At 38.1% G+C, this 25636-nt stretch overlaps 1 protein-coding gene across 7 annotated transcripts in view; it reads left to right on the forward strand.

The window, feature by feature from the left end:
• Positions 1 to 25636, forward strand: part of LOC147575771 (uncharacterized) — a 400913-nt gene that overhangs the window by 211300 nt on the left and 163977 nt on the right. For 3 of the 7 annotated variants that reach the window (XR_015241538.1, XR_015241536.1, XR_015241537.1), the window contains exons 2-3: positions 14618 to 14783; positions 17179 to 17259. Coding sequence is in view for 3 of the 7 variants with exons in the window: in XM_086679582.1 (XP_086535708.1) it covers positions 15141 to 15246; positions 17179 to 17259 (187 nt within the window). In the remaining 4 variants the exon portion in view is untranslated. Of the gene's footprint in view, positions 1 to 6351; positions 6405 to 14617; positions 14784 to 15015; positions 15247 to 17178; positions 17260 to 25636 lie in introns of all 7 variants that reach the window. The other 4 variants (XM_086679582.1, XM_086679583.1, XM_086679581.1 and 1 more) reach the window with 3 other exon arrangements.

The raw sequence follows: 25636 nt of genomic DNA on the forward strand, positions 1-25636 counted from the left end.
AACCAGAAGGCCTTGCTTCATGGAGAGCCAAGAATGTTCGCCCTGTTACTTGCTACATCAGCAGACAGGGTATAGAACAGACACAATGCTCCAAAATGGACATAAAAGGAGAAATGGAGAGGGGCTTTTCTTTGTGTTTCTTCCATCCTCCACTGGTCAATGTTTGCCGATAAGAGAGTTCCAGTTTGCATCTGACAGCATGCATGGGGAGTGGAACACCCAAGCAGCAGCCAGAGATGAGCAAGGCGTCAAGGGCTCCAAAAATAGGTAAAACGGGAATCTGAAGCAGCACCTGAGAGGCGTTGATAATACATCCATAGTCCTTATCATCCTTCCTTCATCAGGTTTGCTTGAGTATGATGTGGCACCAAGTTCCCTTTCTTGAATATCTCATGCTCTCATTTTTAGATTTTAAACAGGCATGGGTGACAGAGGGCTTTCAGCATCAGAAACGTCTGTGTAGAGCTGTTGTAACACAATCTGGGGCATACGGCGTAGATGACTTGGAGCATCCAGAGTACATATTCACCTTCCGGTCTTGTCGTCTAGTGTTAAGCCACAGCTCTGGACAGTGGATTCCAGGACTGCATGACAACATAGAATTTGTAGGCTCATCCTGAACTTGAAAAAGAGGTTTATCGAGGCTCTCATGCAGTTATCATCTGAAAACACATAAAACCCGGGGAGGTAAATACAGACAGGTTAAGAAGTGGTTTTAATTAATCAGTAAATTATCAGGCTAGCCATTAAGGAAGGAAGATATAGGATCCATTTGTATCTTCTCTGTGAGTTGTCCTAAATGAAGGATGTTCTCTGAACTGTAACTTAGTTTTTTGTTTTGTTTTTTTTTTAATACAGTTCAAATGAGTAAATTTTAGAAATGTTTGAAAACATGAAGTCCTCATAATTGGGTCTTTCCCTGGATTTCTTTTAGTTTTCATCTATGGATTATGAAAATGAATTTGACTAAGTTTTATCTCTCTCCACTGTGTTCTAGAAGAGGAGTCACAAAGACTCCTTTATCCTTTATATTGGTCTGCTGACTTGCACAAATAAAATACTCTAAACCAGATGGAGCTCTTTGGGTAAAAAGTGCCGGGTGTGACTTTGATTTCCATTGGAAAAGGATTGTATCTTTGTGTGGTCACCTACTGTAATTTAAATTTAAGGAGAATCGCCTCAATTCTTTTCCTTTCACCTAAGTCATGGTTTCCCATTAGTAAAAGTAAAGTGTATAGTGAGTAAAATTATATAGTCTTATGCCTTGAAGAGTCCTCAGGATATTTTCTCTACTTTTACTTCCAGTGCCCTTGAGCTTCTCAGCCTTTTCCCATCTAATGAAACACGCAGAGAATGAAGTCTTCTAAAGTCCATTGAATATGGTTGGTAGAGAAGGCCGCTCATGGCCCAATGTTACAGAATCACAGCTCCGACCCACAGATCCAAGCCAGCTCTCCTGACACCTGAGGGAATCAGTGAATGGATACTTGTCATTCGAATTTCACAGCAAAAATAATTCAGAAACTGTGCTAAACAGGACCATGTGAATCATTTCACAAACATAGAATGAAACATTTTAAGACTATATCTAGAGTATTAATTCAATACTTTATTTAGCATCCACTGTCATGGATGTGCTGCAGGGGACCCTGTGCTCCTCTGCTCTGCTTCCCCTCAGGACCACACACTCATTTGCCCCAGATTCTTGGGAAGTTGGGTGTTGGCAGCTCACAGGGAGTCTGTCTCCAGGGAATTGCCCTCAGCAGAAGGGGGCTGGGTGCCTCACTCAAATTTTATCACTCTTTCCCTGGGGACAGTTCCAACCCAAAGTTTGTGCAGTAGAAGAGAAGGCTCAGAAGCCCACGATATGGGCCAACTCGGAAGCTCCGTCCTAGCTCCAGAGCTCGCTGAGGCATCAACCCAGGCCTCTGTGCAACTGCCAGGCAGTCCAACTTCTCTCTGCCCCCTCTTGCTTCCCAAATTCCCTTAGAGAACCATCGCCCCAACAAACCTTCTGCCAGCAGATCTTTGCTTCGATGTGTTTCCTGAGGAATGAACCTAAGATGAAAACAAAGCTAAATAAGGTGTATGGTCTACCCTCAAGGAGCTTACAATCCAGAAGAAGGAAAACATGGGAATAAGTCAACGTTATCATCATGAAGGATGCCGTGATATACGTATAAATGGAATATAGCAAAGTGCAAAAGAGACAACTGGAAGGGGGGTCCTCAGGGGGCATCTGGGCTGCAGCTCACATTATCCCGTGGGTTGTCATTTTCACAGTGCAGAGATGACATCGCATGCTAAATAAATGTTTATCGAGTTAATAAAGTTGGGATAGTCTTAAAAACTATAATTCTATAATTTACCGTTTAAATCACTTCATTACTTCAAAGGAAAGGTTGACAATATAGTAGATGTTGGTGGTGTGTCTTAAATGGTAAGTTTAGGACTTCAATAGACAAAGAGTGATAAAAGCACATTTCATGCAGAGAGAATAACATCTTCGAAACCTCAGATTGGTGCACAAGTAGTTTGTTAGAGCTGGTGTAGACAGTAAGGACTAGATGGGAAATGTTGACATATGACCTCAAGTTACAAGCCAACAGGTATTTTTCAATTTTTTTCCCCTCACAAATTTCTAAATGTATATATTGTATGAGTTATGGTATTAGTTACAGTAATTGTTTGCTACAGTAATATGGAGATCTCAAAATAAACTGGCTTGCGTGAGACTGAAATATTTCCCATTTTCAGTTCAGAGTCAGCAGTACAAATTGGCAGAATGTCTAACTTTCAGAGAAAACTTCCTTCGGTTTTGAGCTCTTCCTCCCCCTAATATACTGGAATCTGGGCACAACCACATCTGTGATCTAGCACCAGAGGAAATGGAGGAAGAATAAAAATTTAAAAATTCTTTCAGGTTACACCTAAAGTGGCAGACAGTCAGGTCCATTCATATGCCATTGGCTTGAACCCGGAGCTGGATGACCAGAACCCAGAGCTGTAGGGAGGCCAGGAGCTGGATGACCAGAACCTGGAGCTGTAGGGAGGCCAGGAGCTGGATGACCAGAACCCGGAGCTGTAGGGAGGCCAGGAGCTGGATGACCAGAACCCGGAGCTGTAGGGAGGCCAGGAGCTGAATGACCAGAACCTGGAGCTGTAGGGAGGCCAGGAGCTGGATGACCAGAACCTGGAGCTGTAGGGAGGCCAGGAGCTGGATGACCAAGAGCCTATCTTACTTAGCAAAGAGGAGAGAGGGAACACTGATGGGAGAGGTCTGGGACCATTCTGAACATTCAGTACGTTCTGTCCTAGCTGCCATTGTTTAAAGACTTGGAAATTTCAAACCATAAGCAAGACTTCTGGCCTCTGTTGTGGAATTGGGCCTGCATTTTTTTTTTTTTAATTTTTTTTTTCAACGTTTATTTATTTTTGGGACAGAGAGAGACAGAGCATGAACAGGGGAGGGGCAGAAAGAGAGAGAGACACAGAATCGGAACCAGGCTCCAGGCTCTGAGCCATCAGCCCAGAGCCTGACGCAGGGCTCGAACTCCCGGACCGCGAGGTCGTGACCTGGCTGAAGTCGGACGCTTAACCGACTGCGCCACCGAGGCGCCTCGGGCCTGCATTTTTGTCTGACATAAGTCAGTCAGTTCTGCTAGATGATATCAACATCAGGGTACACAATTCTTGGTTCAACACAGACAGTTACAAAGATAGAAGTCCCTAAGTAAAGAAAACTTTTGTATACTTAAAGGCAATGTATACATCTTTTGAAAGAGTAAAATATGAAATCTATTTATAAATCATGCTGTAATTAAAATTGTGATAAATAGGGAAAATTTATTTTATTTTATTTATTTTATCTAATAAAATTTAACGAATTTTAAAAAGACTAGAATACCAAATAAGCATTTTACAGTGTACTGTGTATTAAGTAAAAATAACAGGAAGTAAAAAATGAGGTGAAAATACATATTTTTGACTGATGGAGTCTTTATAATAATCAAAGAAATAATGTATTCTGGGCTCAGTTTGTTGAGAGACCCACTCCTGTTATTCGCTCAGGTAATGGAGCTCATGTTTTGTAATATCGAGACCTATATTGAGCTCTGTGCCAACAGCACGGATCCTGCTGGGATTCTTTCTCCCTCTCTCTCTGCTCCTCCCCTGCTCACACTATCTCCCTCCCTCTCTCTCTCTCTCTCTTGCTCTCTCTCTCAAAATAAATGCATTAACATTTCAAAAACAAAATTATGTAGAACCATAATAAACATTTGCAAATATACATTAAATTAGAAATGTCATTGAAGCTATGGCTAAATTTTTACTGGACACGTTGGTGAAACATTTAAACCATCTATGTCACTTGCTGTCATAAATGATGACAATATAAATTTTAAAAAATGATGGTCACACATACTCCACATAACATAGAAGATATGGATTGGCATTTTTATTCACAGAAGCATGGGCCATAATCTGGCAACAAATTCACTGTAGTTTTTTTGTTTTGTTTTTTGTTTTTTTTGTTTTATTTGCAAAAATACAGGACAGGAATCCCAACATAACTGACCGCTTCAGGGGTATTGTTTTCAAGAGGACTCCTTACAATACTTAAAGATACATTGTTCAAGAAACCCAAGCATCAGTCCTTTTATGAAGGATGAGGCCATGTACACTAAAGTAGGAACCACCCTGGATTTGATCAGTCTTACTCAACATTGGACCAGTATCTTATAACATCCCTTGAGCAAAACTCTCAACTCCCCCTGGGAACCTGATGTGCCATGGAGGATCCAAGGCCTGTGCCTCAATAGGTTTTAAAAGCTTATTCCCAGCCCTGCAAACCCAAATGCAGTTCACCACCTATGAATCATTTCTGCAATAAACATCATTGCTTAGTAACAGAACTTATATGCCACAGTTAAACCATTAGGTTTCCAGGGAAATGGTGCTAGTGGAGGTAAGTCTGAGGTCATTCTTTGCACAGGAAAAGAATATAGACTTATTGTTAGCCCTTCTTCTCAAACACTTTATCTATCTATCATCTATCTATTCGTATTAGTTTGATGAGGCTTGTGATGTTAAAAGTACTTTAGACAGGGTACCTAATACAGTCAGGGCAACATGAAGCATCTGACAACTTTGATGAGAAGAATCTTGAAAATATGAGGACACATTGGTCAATATTCAGGGCTTGGATAAATAGTCCTCCTGTGCCTTATTATTTCCTGCTACTTGTGCAGATCATTATCACCAGCTTTTTAATGTTATTGTTCTTGGTAGATAGTAATCATTATGCTACTTAAGATTAGGATCAGAGTACATATGATTCTCTCTAGTTGATAGTAAAACCAAACTATTTCATTGTCGACTTATTCTTACTCCTGTAATTTTGTGTCTTTTTTTCTTTTTCTAAAAAAATTTTAATGTTTATTTATTTTTGAGAGAGAGACAGACAGAGAGAGACAGAGAGCAAGTGGGGAAGAGGCAGAGAGAGAGGGAGACACAGAATCTGAAGCAGGCTCCAGGCTCTGAGCTGTCAGCACAGAGCCTGACACTGGGCTCAAACTCATGAGACATGAGATTATGATCTGAGCTGAAGTTAGTTGCTCAACCGACTGAGCCACCCAAGCACCCCTGTAATTTTGTTTCTTGTGTGTGGGTGCGTGTGTGAGTGTTTATGTATGTGTGTAAATGTATGCGTAGTTTTATGTGCTTGGCAAATGAAGATAACATTTAATAAAATAAGATAACAACTAATAAAATAATAAAATTCAGGAGTTTCTCGACTACAGTTTTAGTTCTTTTTAATGTTTATTTTTTATTTTTGAGAGAGAAAGCATGAGCAGGGGAGGGATAGAGACAGAGGGGCCAGAAGATCTGAAGTGGGCTCTGTGCTGAGAGCAGAAAGCCCAATGCAGGACTCAATTTCTGAACCATGAGATCACGACCTGAGCTGATGTCAGATGCTCAACCAACTGAGCCACCCAGGCACCCCCAATTTATTTTCTTTTTTTTAACTTAGAAGATGACTTCTGGAAAAATGGTATCCTTACTTCAGTTTATTCCTTGGGATCAATTTTCAGGAGAGTTGATTTAGGCTAGAGAAATAGAAATAGAATTAGAAAGAAATAGAAACAATAGAAATAATAGAAATAGAAATAGAAAAATATCTATATTTAAATGCGTAGATGATTGATAGATGGATAGTATCTTAGTCTGTTTGGGGAACTATAATAAAACAGCACCAATTGGATGGCCTAAACAATGGAAATTTATGAAGTTCTGAAGACTGAGAAATCCAAGATCAAGGTGCTAGCTTCTTTTGTATGTGGTTTACAGATGGAGGCCTTCTTGCTGTGTCCTCACAGGATGGAGAGAGGAAGAATAAACAGGTTTGCTCGTGTTTCTTCTTGTAAGGGCACTAATCCCCTCATGAAGACTCCACCCTTATAATCTAATTACCTACCAGAGCCCTATCTCCAAATACCATCATGTTGAGGATTAGGGTTTCAGCTTCTGAATTGTGGGGGCACAAACATTCAGTCCATAGCAGATATGGATGATAGATAGATAGATAGATAATAGATAAATAATAGACAGATAGATAGAGAAAAACTCTAAAGAAAAATAATGACAACTCCAAAATTATATGCCTACCCTAAACCATTTTCTGAACTGCAGACTCATATATATAACTCAGCAAACCATAAGAGACTTAAATATAGAGACCAGACTAAGGGTTACTGTAGGGGTGTTGGGTGGGGGGATGAGAATTAAGGAGAGCACTTGTTGGGATGGGCACTGGGTGTTATATGTAAGTGATGAATCAGTAAATTCTACTCCTGAAACCATTATGACACTATATGTTAACAAACTTGGATTTAAATTTAAAAAGTCATTATAAAAAAATAACTCAGCATCTAAACTTAGATGTTTAAAATACATTCTAACATAACAGGTTCAATAGTGAACTCTAGATAATTTTTCAACTTTTAAACTGCACCAACCTTATCTAGAGTTTTTCTGTACTGTTTAATGGAAACTTCATCTTACAAATTGCTCAGGTAATAAAGTTTTCTTTAACACCCCCTTTTCTTTCCAATCTTATAGAAAATAGATTAGTTTTCTCTTCAAAACATATTCAGATTTAGGGTGCTTAGGTGGCTCAGTTAGTTAAGCATCTGACTCTTGATTTCGGCTCAGGTCATGATCCTGGGGTCATGGGGTCGAGCCCTGCATACGAGTCTGCACTGAGCATGGAGCCTGTTTAAGATTCTCTCTCTCTGCCCCTCTCTCCCATGCGCGCGCTCTCTCTAGTTAATATATTATATATATTAAGTGAATTAATATATACTATATATACTACTGCAATGAATCCCATTTCACACAGAGCAAATGGCCCAGTTGGTAAAGATCTATAAGACTTTACACGATCATTTCCCTATTTGTCTCTCTGGACACATTTTGTATGATATATACAACAATAGAGCAGAATGAGGGATTCAGAAGTAAATCCATACACTTAAGGTTCATTTATTTTCTGCAAATATGCCAAAACCATTGACTGGGGAAAGACTAGTCTTTTCAACAAAGAATGCTGGGAAACTCACTGAATATCACATGCAAAAGAAAAGAGTTGGAGCCTTACCTCATACCATATACAAAAGTTAACTAAAACTACATCAAGATATAATGTAAGAGCTAAATGTGTAAAGAGAAAACACAGGCATATGTATTTGTGAGTTTGGATTAGACAATAGTTTCTTAAGTATGCCACTAAGTATAACAAAAACATTTTAAAAATTGGCATTTATTAAAATTAAACACTTTTGTGCTTTGACAGTATCAGGAAAGTGAAATGACAACCCACAGAATGGGAGAAAATATTTTCAAATTATGTATTTGATAAGGTCTATTATTTATTTATTTATTTATTTTTAATTTTTTTAATGTTCATTTTTTTTTTTTAATTTTTTTTTCAACGTTTTTTATTTATTTTTGGGACAGAGAGAGACAGAGCATGAACGGGGGAGGCGCAGAGAGAGAGGGAGACACAGAATCGGAAACAGGCTCCAGGCTCCGAGCCATCAGCCCAGAGCCTGACGCGGGGCTCCAACTCACGGACCGCGAGATCGTGACCTGGCTGAAGTCGGACACTTAACCAACTGCGCCACCCAGGCGCCCCTGATGTTCATTTATTTTTGAAGGAGAGACAGCATAAGCAGGGAAGGGACAGAGAGAGAGGGAGACACAGGATCTGAAACAGGCTCCAGGCTCTGAGCTGTCTGCCAGCACAGAGCCCGACGTGGGGCTTGAATCACAAGCTGTGAGATCATGACCTGAGCCAAAGTTGGACGCTTAACCAACTGAGCAATGCAGACTCCCTGATAAGGTCTAATATTGATGATACACAAATAACTCATAATTAAAAAAGAAAAAAGAAAATATCCCAATTAAAAATGAGCACTTAACTATTCATATAGATATTTCCTTTTTTTTAATGTTTATTTATTTATTTTGAGAAAGAGAGCAAGTGTGGGAGGGACAGAGAGAAAGGGAAGGAGAGAATCCCGAGCAGACTCTGCGCTGGCAGCGTAGAGCCCAACTTGGATTTGATCTCATGAATCATGAGATCATGACCCGAGCTGAAATCAAGAGTTGGACACTTAACCAACAGAGCCACCCAAGCGCCCCTGATATTTCTTTAAAGAAGATAAACAAATGGCCAATAAACATATGGAAAGATGCTAGACATCATTAACTATTAGAGGAATGCAAAAATAAAACAACGAGATACAACGACTCACTAAGGTGGTTATAAACAAAAAGTCAGATAATAAATGAATGTTGCAGAGAATGGGAAGACATTGAAACACTCAGACATTGCTGGTGGGAAAATAACAATGATGTGGTCAATTTAGAAAACAATTTGACAGTCCCTGAAAAGTTAAACATAGAATTATCATATGAACCAACATTTTCATTCCCAGGTATATCATTAAGAGAATTAAAGACATATGCCAAAAATATATCTACACAAAAATTTTACACAGATATTTATATCAGCACTATTTATAGTAGCCAAAACTGCAAACCACCCAACTGTCCATCAAGTGATGACTGAAAAACCTAACAATGGTATATCCATTCAATGGAATCTTATTCAGCCATGAAAGAGAATGAAATACTGATACATACTTCAATATGAATAAACTCCGAAAACATTACACAAGTGAAAGAAAGCAGATACAAAAGGTCACATGTTTCATGATTCCATTTATATGAAATTCCCAAGATAGACAAATCTATAGAGACAGAAAATGGATTACAAATTTCCAGGGGGTGAGGGGTAATGGAGTGTGACTGCTAATAGATATGTCGTTCCTTCCTGGGGTGATAAACTGTTGTAGAATTAGAAAATAAGATGGTTACATGCATTTGTAAGTATATACAACTAATGAATTGCATGCTTTACAGCAGTGAATTTTATGATATATGAATTGTATGTCAATTTTAAAAACACAACACAATGGTTTGGCTAATAGTCAATAAGTCTTAAGCAAATTAAGAGGAATCAGAATCATTACTGGGAGTAAAAATACAGCCAAACAAAAACATCACAATCAGAAGTTCTGGGCATCGGGTCCTTTTCCACTGTTCTAGTCAGAAGTTGTATGCTTCATGTAACCATCACCTTCCTTAGCTCTTAGGTAACAAATACAACTTCACATAGTCATCTGCTTCTGGAGACATTTATTGAGTCTTATTTTAAGATCCCTAGTGGGAGTAGACTCTCTCTTGTCCTCAGACAACATATCAATGTCTTTGCCTTCAATTTTTTGGTGTAAATTTATTTTTTTATTTATTTTTAAAATTTGAATTCCAGTGTAATTAACATATAGTGCTATATTAATTTCAGATGTGCAATATAGTGATTCAACAATTCTATATATTGCTCAGTGCTCATCAAGATAAGTGTGCTCTTAATCCCCTTTCACTTATTTTACCCACTTTCCCTCCTACCTCCCTTCTGGTAACCATCTGTTTGTCTTCTCAAGAGTTAAGAGTCTGTTTTTTGGCTTGTCTCTTTTTTTTTCCCTTTGCTCCTTTGTTTGGTTTCTTAAATTCCACATATAAGTAAAATCATATGGTATTTGTCTTTCTCTGACTGGCTTATTTCACTTACATTTATACTCTCTAGATCCATCTATGTCATTGCAAATAAGATTTCATTCCTTTTTATGGCTGAGTAATATTTTATTTTATATATATGATTATAGAGAGCATAAGCACTACTATTTTATATATACGTATATAAAATTTCCATTAATCATTTGATGGACACTTGGGCTGCTTCCTTACTTTGCCTGTTGTAAATAATGCTGCATTGAGCATAAGGCTGCATATATCCTTTTGAATTCATGCTTTTGCATTCTTTGGATAAATATCCAGTAGTGAAATTCAATTATTGGATCATAGGGTAGTTGTATTTAAAAAAAAGTTTTTTAATGTTTATTTATTTTTTGAGAGATAGCGGCAGAGTATGAGCAGACTCCAGGCTCTGAGCTCTCAGCACAGAGCCCTGAGCTGTCAGCACAAAGCCCGATGCGGGGCTTGAACCCACAAACTGTGAGATCATGACCTGAGCTGAAGTCGGACACTTACTTAACCAACTGAGCCACCTGGGTGCCCTGGGTAGTTCTATTTTTAATTCTTTGAGGAAACTCCATACTGTCTTCCACAGTGGCTGCACCAATTTGCCTTTCTACCTAAGCACATGAAGTTTCCTTTTTTTCCACATCCTTGTCAATACTTGTTTCTTGTGTTCTTGCCTTTAGTCATTCTGAAAGGTGGAAAGTGCTATCTCATTGTGGTTGTGATTTGCACTTCCCCAAAGATGAGTGATGTTGAGCCTCCTTTCATGTATCTGTTGACCATCTTTATGTCTTCTTTGGGGAGATGTCTATTCATGCCTTCTGTCCATTTTTTAATTGATTATTAATATTTGGAGTGTTGACTTATAGAAGTTCTTTATATATTTTGGGCACTAACCCTTTATCGAATATGTCATTTGCAAATATTTTCTCCCATTCAGTAGGGTACTTTTAAGTTTTATTGGTTATTTCCTTTTCTGTGCAGAATCTTTTTATATTGATGTAGTTTATTTCTGCTTTTATTTCTCTTGCCTCAGGAGACATATCTAGAAAGATGTTGTTACGGCCGATGTCAGAGAAATTACTGTCTGTGCTCTCTTCTAGGATTTTTATGGTTTCAGGCCTCACATTTAATTCTTAATCCATTTCAAGTTTATTTTTTGTGTGTGGTGAAAGAAAGTGGTCCCATTTCACTCTTTTGCATGTAGTTTTCCAGTTTACCCAACACCATTTGTTGAAGAGACTATCTTATTTCCATTGCATATTCTTGCCTTCTTTCTTGAGGATTAATTGGCCATATAATCATGGGTTTATTTCTGGGTCTTTCTATTCTGTTCTATTGATCTATGTGTCTGTTTGTGCTTTGGCCTTCATTTTGAAATGTAATGAATTGATTCCAGGATTCACTTTGTAATTTAGCTACCCTATCTATTGTCAGAACTTGTCAGTATACTTTCCAGGACATTTTCAATGAAGACTTTCTGTGGTATATTTTTCAGAAGATTAGTTTTCAAGACAAGTGGGGACATGGTGAATATAGGTGCTAAAGAAAGGAACTTTATGTCTGTAGATGATAACTGGAATATTGATTTTAAAAAATACATAGTTAGATTTTTAAGAGTCAAGGCAGAATCATTGAGTGCTATTGTTAGACCATAAGTCTTCCCATTTTTATTTTATAGCGTTTAGTGTATGAAATTTGGAAACAATTAACATATAATGACTGTTAACATTAAGGTCAAAACTCCTGACCAGAGGAAGATTTTCAAGTTTCTCTGAGAGCTTGGTCAATTTAAATTCATAGTATTGTTTATACGGTGTACTTTTCCTGAAAATGTGGAAGATGGAGGCAATAAAGTTTTTGATCAAGGGCTGATGTTTTTCAAAATTCCTTTATGATGATTCCAATGAAGTGAGAACTTGTATTAAGTATTAAGGAAAATATAGTCGAACAGTTTCTTTGCCATGGTGACTGCAATGGCCTTTTAATATTCGAGGTTTTCAAAACATTCAGAGAGTTTTAAGATAATCATAAGCACATATTCATAACATTGTGATTGAGCAACTGGATTATTCTACCTCCAGAAACTCAGATGTCCTTCGGATCTGCCTCAGAACTATGTCCCGTCTTTATGGCTCTGCTTTGACTATTATTGCAGCCGGTGAGACATGAACTAGCCGCATCCCCAGCTACGGAGGTGAAATTCCGTAGTTATGTAATGTCCAGGTTATGCAATGATTATTCAGAACTGCAACAATCTTACCTCTGCCAATAACATCTAGTTGTCGTACCTTTTTCAGGCAGAATCCTGTCTTGGCCAACCACATGGCCAGGAAAGTGGCCAGACTTCCTGATATTAGCCATTGTTTCTTTTCCAAGACTGGGGCCACGTTATTCATGTTTGAATTACCTTGTGTATGTAGATAACACTTTCTAATATTTTCATGATCTCAAATAACCTCTATGCATGAGAGTAAAAATGCTGTTTGTTTTTCATAACAAACTTCCAGTACATTTTCTATGGATTCTTCAGTGTTGCTTTTGCTGTATACAACATTTAATATAAATAATTCCATTGAGAGCATAAGCACTACTAAATGTATCATATTGAGTCTCCAGTTTTATAGGCTAACAATGGTGTCTTAAAATTACTTAACTGAGTTTTGAAAATGCTTAGTTGATTATCAGCAATACAGTTGGATTAATATTAGAACTCCTCAATTCACTGATGTGGCTGGGACCATATCTGCAGGAACATTTACCATTATTTAAGCTATTTTGTGTGCATAAACAAGGAAGTTAAGCCGTATCTCCTGAATCTGGAGAAACATTTATATAGGATGTGAGTTGCTAATGGTCACCATGTTGTAGGGTTACAATTCCTAATGCACATTCTGATTTTATGAATAAATAATACATACATATGTAAGTATATATACATGTACGTATGTAATTTCAGTAGACAGATTTTTGAGGACATATATAGTTAAGACTGAAGGATAGCTGGCTGATCTAGCTTCGGCAGTCCACAGTAAGCTTTTGTTTTGTTTTGTTTTTACCCTCTGGTAGTTATGTAAGGGGGTTATATTATGCTGAAAATATCAGGGATTTTATCCCTGAAAATATCAGGGATTTTTATGGCCTGTAATATTCAGTAGATCTCAGAAAACTTCAGTTTTCTCATGATGTTGATTTTGGATATTGCTTGAGAACTTATTACTGTTTTGTGGCTAGAACGTGCCCTTCAGAAAAGAGATCAGGACCTGCATAGTACACATGACAAAATTCTAATTTTTTTCTTTTTGACTGAAGACCTTGATCCAGCCAAAGTTTTCTTTTCAAGGTAGATTGAGTCTTTGGGGGATATTCTGCGAACACATATAGACAAGAGATCACCTATAAATTGAGGGAGGGCTGAAAGTCTTGGAAATGTTATGTTCTTCGTATCATTAAGTACTGAAGGAAATACGAATGGATTTGTAGATTCCCCAAGGTAGTGCCATGTCAGTATATTTTTGGTCATTCCAATGAAAGAAGTTAGGTTATAAAGCAGAAAATATGGGACGCCAGGGTGACTCAGTCAGGTAAGCGTCCGACTTCAGCTCAGGACATGATCTCATGTGTTGTGGGTTCAAGTTTTGCCTCGGGCCCTGTGCTGACAGCTCAGAGCCTGGAGCCTGCTTCGGATTCTGTGTCTCCCTCTCTCTCTGCCTCTCCCCTGCTCATTTATTTATTAAATAACATTTATTTATTCAAATGAATGAAAAATAAATGTTTAAAAAAGGAAAATAAACATAAAAGCACAACCCTAAACACTGTAAAGTCCTAGGTGTGTGTAACCCCACTGGAAGCAGTGTACCTGGACCCCACGAAGGGTATTCTAAATTCCATTGTATTGTTCTTTCATTGGGATGATATTCTTGCTGTCCTCAACAACCAAATGTGGGTAATAATTAGAAAAAACTGAGAATTGGGGCTTACAAGGAGAGAAGTAAGGTAAAGTGCATGACAGCCTTATTTATAAGATTAGGGAATTGGACAAATGAGAAACAAAGAGGATTGAAACCAAAAAGTCTGGGCCCTGGGTCCATTCCTCAATGTGGGGACCACCATCTCTGTGATGAGTTGAAGGCACTGACTGAGGGAAGAAAAACTGCCTGGAATGTCCCTCTTTATCATGACATAAATCTAATCTCTGTTAACCTCACTACCTTACGTGCTGGGAGCATGCCCCTTGAGCGTTTGGCAGCCTGCACAAGTGTACCCACACAGACCCCATGCCACAGTGCTCTGCTTTCTTTAGTGCATCATGGGATGGCTATAGGCCAGTGCTTTATGCTGAAGTTGGTCTCTCCCTTGCAAGATTGCTGCAACAATGTTATCACTGAGTCTGAGGTCTGATGATGAGAATAGCTGACTCTTTCACCTTTTTTGCTTTTTCATATTCTAGGAGCCACTACCCAAAGAGAGGATCTGCTGCTATCATAAGTATGCTCTTTCCGAACATAGCACATGAAAGCAAGGAGTGAGGTACCCTGTGGTGCTTGAATGTCTGTGAACTCTTTCTTAAAGCAAGTCCTGATAAGAGGGAGGATACCCAAGGGAGAAGGAATCAGGTGAGGAGGAGAGATCAACGGTATAACATTTTTTCCTTCCCCCAGTACACCCAACCAGTAAGACTTGACTCACCCTTTCTCAGGAACTGATATAGAAAGAGGATCTCTTTGATCGTTTTACTTGGCTTCTGAATCAGTCAAGTGAGGTTTACTGCTGTGAAAAGCAAAACAAAACAAAACACGACATTGAATGGATTTATGAAACAGAGGTTTCTGTCTTGTTTGCGTAAAGGTCCAACAGTGGCGAGGGAGGAGAGGCTCTCTCTGCTCAGCACAGACATCTGGTGACTCAGACTTACTCTATGTGTCAGCGCTCAGAGAAAAGGCCTCAGGGAGGAGACAGGGTTGGAGAATTGCATGAAAGGCTTTACTTGGGAGGTAATTCCCAGGCCACACTCGCTGTGTGTCTCCAGCACAGTCATAGTGAGCTGCAAGGATGCTGGGAAAATTGCAATGGCCTCAGGTAAATAGGGCATACGTTTTAATTCCAAAAAAACTCTTACCGTCAATGAGCAGTATTTTAAAATACTTTTAAAAGCTGTCTTTGAAATCAGTTTAAAAAAAAAAGCCCAAGAACTATATCTTTTGGAGGTTACATATAATTTTTGTAATAGAGTTAAACATTTAATAATGTAAATATCATGTGGTAGATATATTGAGGCACCAGAACATAAAGTTATATTCTGAAAAGAATATTTGAACCAGATTTTAAAATAACCTTGATGTTAAGGATGCTGTATAATTAAGTCTGGTTGGAAGTTCTTCATGATAGGGGCTCATGGGTGGCTTGGTTAGATGAGCGTCCGACTTCGGCTCAGGTCATGATCTCATGGTTCGTGAGTTCGAGCCCCGCATCGGGCTCTGTGCTGACAGCTCTGAGCCTGGAGCCTGCTTCGGATTCCGTGTCTACCTCTCCCTCTTCCCCACCCCCGCTCTCTCTCTCTCTCTCTCTCTGTCTCTCAGAAATGAATAAACGTTAAAATTTTTTTTTAAAAGTTCTTCATGATATCAAGCAAAATAAAAAGTGCTAAAAATATTGTAGGAAGAAAGACAAGTCGAATTCACAGTGAAAATCGTCCCATGTTTAGGATTTTACCTGAAAATGATGCATACATCTGACTTAAGTGGCTTAGCAGTTCCACATGCATTCTCTCCAAAATTCTAATTAAAATTCTTCTGAAGACGCAGGGAGCAAGAGACAAAAATTCCAAAGTACAGAAAGTAAAGACTGGCAGAACATCTACTGCCAGAATCTTGGAAGACTTGACAGTAATTATAAGGTAAACGGATCCGGATGGAGAATAATCTTCTCAGACTTGAGCACATAGCACACTTTGAGTCGGCTTCATGAAACCAAACCATCTGAAGCAGGCAGGAGGAGGATGAGTGCCTCCTTCCCCATGTGCTGTCAAGTTTAAATACACAGGATGAGCCCCCACAGTTCCTCACCTGTGGGAATATTTTTCCAGTCCAGGCAAAGAATAAGGGGCCCATAAAATAACTAAGTGGAGAGTCAGGCTAACTGGTGATTGGTTCTGGGAGTGTAATCTCATGAGGAAAGGCGAGCACGTGCCTTCAGGAAAAACCCTGGGAGCAGTGCATGCTAGGAAATTATGGTTCTTTATTTACTATATCTACCCAGAGGACTGGGATGTTACGCAGCAGGAAATGAGGCTCAGTGCAGGTAAGAGTGCCCGAAGTTCCATTGGAACAGGATTTTCTTATTCGCTGCTTCCAACTGGGTGCCTTGAACAGTGGCTGGTACAGAGTAGTTATTGAATATAATGATACAGAGAATTGACTGGAAATGTGGTCTTCAACTCCATGCCACTGTAAATCTTAGTGTAAAGCTAAAGGATACAGACGAAAAAAATATAATCATCCTCATTATTACTATTATTATTAGCATCATAATTTATTACAATTACATCTAATATTCAGAGAGCTCTGTACTTAACTGCCAGACACTCTGCTAACATGATTTTATTTGATGTTATTCATATGACAACCCTGGGAAACAGACAATAGTATTATCCTCATTTGAAACAAACCTGCCAGAGGTTACTGAAAGTAGCAAATCTAGGATTTGAACCCAGGCATTGGTTCCAGAATCCAAGCTCTTAACCGAACTCAAAACAAAAAAGTCATACGGTGGCAGATACCACTCTTGGAATATTTTTCTCGTTACGTATAGTGTGATGGAACCCCCAGGTATTGTTTTGGTATATGGCACCTAGAAATAAAGACAAACATTACTGGCTCTGTTAAAAGGGGGTGCAGTCAGAGAAAGATGTTCACTCTGATGTAATGAAATGGAGGTGATATGTACAAGACTAGAGACATTCAGAGAAGAGACTGCAGAGAATATTCTCCTTTGCTCCTTCCTTCTTCCCAGTGGTGATTCTACAGTTGCTGCCTCGGCTGCAGGCTTGCCCATGGTTAAGAGTTCTCTTCGCATTCTGGGAGCCACCTAGAGGTAAAGGCCAAATGAATGTATCGTCTTTCTACCTCAAACTGTTGTTTTAGAAAGCTGTGATGTAGCTTCTTCAAGAAAAGAAAAGAAAAGTGGAATAAGAGTTCAGGATCTAGTATGCATGAAATTAGCTTTTAGGCTTAAAGTCTACGTCTAGACAAAAATGTTCGGCTGCAGTTTCTTGGACACGGGGACCAAGCAAACAAATCAAAACCCTTCACAAAGAGTTGAAATGAGTGAAAAGTCATGAGCCTAGCCTACAAAAATTTGTGAAAATTCATTCTTTAAAATCAACTTAGGGGGCTCCCAAACCCGCAGGTCACAAAAACTCTGGATACTCTAGGAAGGGCATCCTGGGATGGTTTATGGAAGATAGGGGACAAAGAACAATCTCCCAAAGACAGAGGCTGGTACTACAGACAAAAAGGAGATTTTTTTTTTTTCTCCCTTAGAAAGAAGAATCAGGGACTGAGAGCTCAACAAGCTTGAAAACTTATGGTACCACCCATAAAGGAAACCTTTCTTGGTCTTATCAAGGGAAGCTTGATAATTGCTGTTGACCAGAAGCCTACTACTTATTACTTGGGAATTTTAATTATGATTACTCTTAACAGTTTTCTACCACTTATAAACAATCAGGCCATCGGAAGCCCTATCTTGGCTCAATGGGAGGAAGTGAACATCCCTAGAGACCTTGCACTTGGAGGGAGCTTTGGAATTGTTTCTCTGGAAGTGACAATCAGTGTGTTTCGAGCGCAAGCATCAGTGCTTATGGATATGTCATATCAGAGGCCGATGGGTCTTTTCCAGTTTCTGTTTATCCTTCTTCACTAAGAGGAACTTAGAATATAAATTAGGCACATGAGTACCTTGTGTAAAGCTGGCATTTTCCAAGTTATCTTGAAGCTAAGTGTTGCAGTGTGACAATGTTCTGGTCATGGTCAGGGTCTTGTAGAGGTGGTTTGTATAGCTTCTGACAAGTCTTAACAAAGGCAATGATGCAGTGAGGGGTCTCAGTGTTACCTTTTTCTGTTGGATTGAATACCAATGTGATAGCTGGAGTTGCACAGCCATCTGGGACTATGATGTAGAAATGCAGTATGGAGAATTCTTGGTTCCTAATGATGTTTAAGCCATAATATTTGTCTTCGAATGCCTGTGTTGCATGACAGAGACGAACTTTGTGTTTTTTATGCCTGTTAAAAACCACTGTTATTTATTTACTTTTAAAATTTCTATCCAAGCTATATCCCTATTAATTCATGTTGAATGGCAATTAAATAAGACTCATACCATGATAAACCTGGTAAAAATGTAAAGTAAATAATAAGAAAAATATAAGAAGAGAAATATATGAATAATTTTGGGTGCAAAGAACTAAATTGGTTTACTATTTTTGAAATACTGTGGATGAAATGCTTTTCTGGGCACACAGCTAGAGATGCTGGTTGAGGTATAAAAATACATTTTCTTAAATACACGACTGAGATGATACAGAAGAAAGGAAATTCTTCAGAAGTGATAAATTCATCGGGGCAAGAAAGTCTTGGAGCTACTGCTTGCCTGTGACATATTTTGCTAATTTCTGTTGACACAGAATCTGGGTATCAGTGGACTAAAGAATTAAGGAACAGGAGGGCAAATGGGAAATCTATTCAATAATACTGGAACCACTGAAAGTCAACGTTCACAGTGAGCAGACTAGATGAAAAGGAAAAAAACAACAACTCTACAAAGGACAATCATGGGTCTATAATTATTTTGACCTTGGCTCTGAATAGAGAGGGAAACTTTTTTCACTTGAAAACTTGTAAACAATAGCTTATCTTACTTTTATTTAGGGAGTTCATATCACCTATGTGGCCAGAAAAATACAAAGCTGAAATATTTATTCTAATTGTCCCCATGTGGTAAGTGCTTTTAGAAAATTAGCAAAAGGAAACTAAAATCTTCTTTGAAGGATGCATTTTAGACTTTTTAAAAAACATTTATTCATTTTTTGAGAGAGACACACAGCGTACGAGCAGGGGAGGGGCAGAGAAAGAGGGAGACACAGCATCCAGAATCTGTCAGCACAGAGCCCAATGCAGGGCTCGAAGTCAGGAACCACGAGATCGTGACCTGAGCCGAAGTTGGATGCTCAACCGGCTGAGCTCCCAGGTGCCTCGAGGGATACGTTTTTAAAAACACACCTTAGGGCACCTGGGTAACTCAGTCAGGTAAGCATCCAACTCTTGATTTCAGCTCAGGTCATGATCTCATGGTCCAGAGATTGAGCCCTGCACTGGGCTCTGTGCTGGGAATGGAGCTTGCTTAAGATTCTCTCTCCCCTTCTCCATCCGTCCCTCCCTTACTTGCGCATGCCCATGTACCCACTCTCTTTCTCTCTGTCTCTCTAAAAAAACAAAAATCAAAAATGTTCTAAATAAACTGTTAAGAAACATGAACTTGCAATGAAAAACCTTTAAATCTATAAGGGAAAAAATGATGGTCAACAAAATCAACAGTGTACAATTGCAGATAGAACATTTATATGTAATGAATATAAGGGTCATTCTTTTTTTTGTTGAAATAAACTATAAAAAAATCAAAATTATGAAGAAAAAATAAAAATCTATTAATGTGACCAAGCTTATTTGATTAAATAAAAATACACCTTTAAGAAATTAAAAATGTTAGAAATGCTTTTAAAATTCAATCAGTGTGTTGGTAAGCCAAAAATAAGGCACAGTTGGGGAGAGAGTAAACTGGATGACACATCTGAAAAATAGAAAACCCAAGATAAGAGACATAGAGAGAGGAGCTGGGAAGTGTGAAGGAGAGGAAAATTGGAATAGAGAAGAGAGCAAGAAAAATTTGGGAACAAAGTGCAAAATAAGATACCTAGGAATCAACCTAACTAAAGAGGTAAAAGATCTATATTCTAAAACTATAGAACAGCTTCTGAAAGAAGTAGGAGAGGACACAAAGAAATGGAAAGCATCATGCTCGTAGGATGGAAGAACAAACATCGTGAAAATAGCTATCTATACTACCCAAAGCACATTTAGTGCAGTCCCTATCAAAACACCTCCAGCATTTTTTGCAGAGCTAGAACAAATAATCCTAAAACTTGTACGGAAAGAAAGAAAACTCCGAATAGCTGAAGCAATCCTGAAAAATGAAAATAAAACTGGAGTCATCATGATTCTGCATTTCAAGCTATGTTATAAAGCTGTAGTCATTAAGACAGTATGGTACTGACACAAAAACAGACACAGAGATCAATGGGACAGAATAGAAAACCCGGAAATGGACGCACAACTATATGGTCAACTTATCTTTGACAAAGCAGGAAAGTATATCCATGTAAAAAAGACAGTCTCTTCAACAAATAGTGTTGGGAAAACTGGGTGGTAACATGCAGAAGAATGAACCTAGACTATTTTCTTACACCGTACACAAAAACAAATTGAAAATGGATAAAAGACTTACATGTGATACAGGAAACTGTCAAATTCCCAGAGAAGAACACAGGCAGCAACCTTTTTGACCTAAGCTGGAGGAGCTTCCTACTAGATATGTCACCAAAGGGAAGGGAAACAAAAGCAAAAATGAACTACTGGACCTCATCAAGATAAAAAGCTTCTGCACAGTGAAGGAAACAATCAACAAAACTAAAAGGCAGCCTATAGAATGGGAGAAGATATTTGCAAATGACATATCTGATAAAGGATTAGTAACCCAGATCTATAAAGAACTTATCAAACTCAAAACCTAAGAAACTATTAACCCCGTTAAGAAATGGGCAGAACAGATGTATAGGCACTGTTCCAAAGCAGACATCCAGATGTCTAACAGACACGTGAAAAGATGCTCAAATCACTGATCATCAGGGAAATACAAATCAAAACCACAATGACTTGTCAAAATGGCTAAAATTAGCAACACAGGAAATAACAGGTGTTAGTAAGGATGCAGAGAAAGGGCAACATTCTTGAACTGTTGGCGGGAATGCAAACTGATGTAGTCACACTGGAGAACAGCATGGAGGTTCCCCAGAAAGCTAAAAATAGAGCTACCCCACGACCCAGCAATTGCACTACTAGGTATTTACCCAAAGGATACAAAAATGCTGATTCGAAGGGGTACATGCACCCAATGTTTATAGCAGCACTATCAACAGTAGCCAAACTAAATAAAGACAGTACCCAAATGTCTATCGACTGATGAATGAATAAAGAAGAAGTGATATAAGAGTGCCAGGGTGGTTCAGTCAGTTGAGCATCTGACTTCACCTCAAGTCATGATCTCATGGTTTGTGAGTTCGAGCCCTTCATCGGGCTCTGCCCTGACAGTGCGGAACCTGCTTGGGATTCTCTCCCTTCTATGTGCCCCTCCCCCACTCTCTCTATCTCAAAATAAATAAATACACTTAAAAACAGGTGTGATATACAATGAAATATTACTCAGCCATCAAAAAGAATGAAATCTTGCCATTTGCAATGATGTGGATGGAGCTAGAGAGTATTATGCTAAACATAATAAGTCAGTCAGAAAAAGACATATGATTTCACTCATATATGGATTTAAGAAACAAAACAGATAAACATATGAGAAGTGAGTGGGGGGGGAAGAAGAGAGGGAAACAAATCACGAGACACTCTTCATAATGGAGAACAAACTGAGGGTCGCTGAAGGGAGGTGGGTGGGAGATGGGCTAAATGGGTGATGGGCATCAAGGAGGGCACTTTTTGAGATGAGCACTGAGTGTTGTATGTAAGTGATGAATCACTGAATTCTATTCCTGAAGTCAATATTGTACTGTATGTTACCTAACTAAAATTTAAATTTAAAAAAGGAAAACAGAAGCAAAATATTTCTCTATGTAAATGATACACAAAAGCCAAAAGAAGAGTATAGAAAGAACAGAAGCGATGCAGTTTTCAAAGTATAAAGCAAGCGATTCTGGCGGTGCCCGGCTGGCTCAGTTGGTGGACTGTGTGACTCTTGATCCGGGGGTTGTGAGTTCAAATCCCACTCTGGGTGTAGAGATTACAGAAAAGTCAAATTGAAAGAAACAAAACAGAAACCCACAAGTGATCTGTTCCAGTATTGATGGAAGCAGGCACAGGTCCTTCATTTCAGAAGTTCAGTGATTCCCAAACAGGAATAACACTGAAATCAGAAGGTACTTCAATTAAAGGGATGTATGAGTCTCCAGAAAGAAGGACTATCCCACCTACAAAGGAAGGGCAATGAGCGTGATGATTTCTTGTTTCTTTATAATAATGATGCAGCCAAGAGCCGGTGGAATAAGAACTGTGAATTTGAAGGCAAATTTCCCTCTACATAGAATCCTATACCAGGGATGCTATCTTTTGGGAATAAAGACTTTTACTAAAGAGTTTATTATTAAAATATCCTCTCTAAAGGAACTTTTAAAGATTGTGCAAAAAAAGCGAGAAATGTTATAAGAGAAAGAAGGTGTGGAAGGAAAGTGGTTCACTAATGAAATGTTATACTTTGCACAAACCTAAGAAAAACGTGACTTTCACGTTCCTATGAATCAGTTTGTTAAAATCAGTGGAGGTACATTAGTGAAGTTTAAAAAAATTAAAATGTTAGAGTTTTAATTGCATTTTTCCGTGTGTAAAAGTTATAGGAAGTTCTAATACACAGCGTATTGTTTAACCCTGCCAAAAAAGAAGTAAAGATTTATCAAGTACAGGGCCACCTGGGAGGCTCAGTCAGTTAAGCATCTGACTTGGGCTCAGGTCATGATCTCAAGGTTCGTGGGTTCGAGCCCCATGTCAGGCTCTTGTGCTGACAGCACAGAGCCCAGATCCTGCTTCGGATTCTGGGTCTCCCTTTCTCTTTCTGCTTCTCCCAGCTTATGCTCTCTCTGTCTCTCTCTCTCTCGCTCTCTTTGTCTCTTTCTCTCTCAATAATAAATGAACTTAAAAAAATTATTTAAAAAAGGAATGAGAAAGTCAAAGTATAAAAAGGTGGTCTATGTGCATTACATCATTTAGCATAGAAATAAGATGAAATGACTATTGTAAGCACTGCTACAGAAAGAAGGCAAGTGTAAATTTCTTTCTCCATAGAAGTTATACATGATGTAAAACCACATGGACTAATAACATACAAGCAAAACATTTATGGGAGAAGTAACAGGTGGTATGAATACCACACAGTGTAGAGAAAGACTTGATATTTACCTAATTCACCAGGGTTTAAGACTGTTTTACATTGGATTCTAAAGTGTAAATAACTTCAGAAATATGAAATATAATTATTAATAGAAGACAAAACACTGTAAGCACGCTGTAGAAAACAGGAGAAGGTGAACACTAGGAGTTATAGTTGATATTATAGAAAAATTACAAAAAAATAGAAGGAAAATAATGAAAAGAAGAAAACAATGCAGTAAATAAAGTCAAAGATACCTAATGTATCACTTACAAGTGCTGGCTACTACAAAAATAAAGAATTCTTTATTATTGTTGCTCTTCAATTCAGCCATCCCGTGATGATTTGCCAAATTAAGGGTTTATTTTTTATTTAAAAAATTTTTAATGTTTATTTATTTGAGAGAGAAAGAGAGAGAGAGAGAATGAGCAGGAGAGGGGCAGAGAGAGAGGGAGACACAGAATCTGAAACAGACTCCAGGCTCCAAGCTGTCAGCACAGAGCCAAATGCAGGGCTTGAACCCATGAATCATGTGATCGTGACCTGAACCGAAGTCTGATGCTTAACCGACTGAGCCGCCCAGGCACCTTTGCAAAATTAAGGATGTTTTTAAAGAAAATCAAGCAAAATTGCTAAGTACATTTAAAACAGGAACTATGAAAATACTCATCTTTCATATATCAATCATAGAATCTAAATGAGTAAGATTTTTGATATATTTATAAATACATGTAAAATTAAAAAGCCTAAATACATAACTATACTTATATTGAAGCCATTCTTCCCTACATATACAAACATTTGTTCCAAAGGTTAAAGAATAACTTTAAGTGTTTTCCAGAAAGAAGCATCAACTGAGTCCAACAAAAAAATTGAACAGGCCACCAGATATTATTATAACATTAAGTCTAGGAGTCAGTTACAAAAGTTAGAGAAAAAGATCTCAACAAAATTATGAAATATATACAGATACTAAAATGAGAATTGTTTAGGATCTCTAGAGAAACTGTTACCGATTTTTTGTCGAGAAATATAATCATTCAATACATGGAAAACTGACTCACCTGGGATTTGATGACATGTTGATCAAACTAGCAAGATTTTTGTCCTTTACGAAATAATTCTCCTATCAATGTGGACAAGTAAGACAGGATGGCCAAGACGATTTTTGAAAAATCTTCTAAATGTAAAAACTTGACCACCCAGTTATTAAGTTATATTCATAGAAGTAGGAGAAAGAAGTTGGTGCCAAATAAGTTTCAAGTAGAGAAAGTGTGAGACAGATTTTCAAAATGTACAGTTCTGATCTGTCATAAAGGAGCATCTTGAATCAATATGCCAGATTGCATTATTGCTTTTATGAACTTGGGACGATAGACTAAATAATTCGTTAGTCCAATTCCTCTCATATCGTTTACTCAAATATATACTGGATAGACTAAACATTTAAATACAAAGGGAGAAACTGTAAACATACTTGAGCGATATGTCAGTGTGGTCGGGAAGGATTTTGAAGCAGGAACTCAGAGAAAGCATTAAAAATATGTAGATAAAACTCCACTAAGTGAAAACTCCTAAATTGGGAGAGATTTGTCACATACAAATTCAAATACGTGTTAAAAATTAAGACATAAAAAATCTGTATCATAAAAAGAAACTGATGTAGTCCTTCAAGAGTTCTTACATACAGAAATAAGCCAACAATAAAAAATAGGATGTGAATGATTGTTACTTATATGCTGAAGTCCAATTCAAAAGTAATCAAAAATATGAATTAAAAATGTTAATGGGAGGGGGCGCCTGAGTAGCTCAGTTGGTTGAGTGTCCAACTCTTGATTTCAGCTAAGGTCATGATCTCATGGTTTGTGCCCTGGAGCCCTGAGTCGGGCTCTATGCTGACAGCGTGGAGCCTGCTTGGGATTCTCTCTCTCCTTGTCATTCTGCCCCTCCTTCTCTTGTGCATGTGCTCTCTCTCTTTCTCAAAACTAAATAAATAAAATTTATAAAAATTAAATGTATTTTTAGCAGAAATTAAAAATATAATTATCTGTATTGATGGGGGAATACATAAAATTCCCTCAACTATATATCTATGTATATATACATATATACAACATACGTACATATATATTATTGAGGGAATTACAATGGTATAAGTTTGGGCAATTTCTTAATAAAAGCCAAAATACTTGGGTAACACCTGTTG

This window comes from Puma concolor, chromosome D2 (assembly GCF_028749965.1).
Source record: "Puma concolor isolate L17-30 chromosome D2, mPumCon1.1.hap2, whole genome shotgun sequence".
In the NCBI taxonomy this organism is placed as follows: Eukaryota; Metazoa; Chordata; class Mammalia; order Carnivora; family Felidae; genus Puma; species Puma concolor.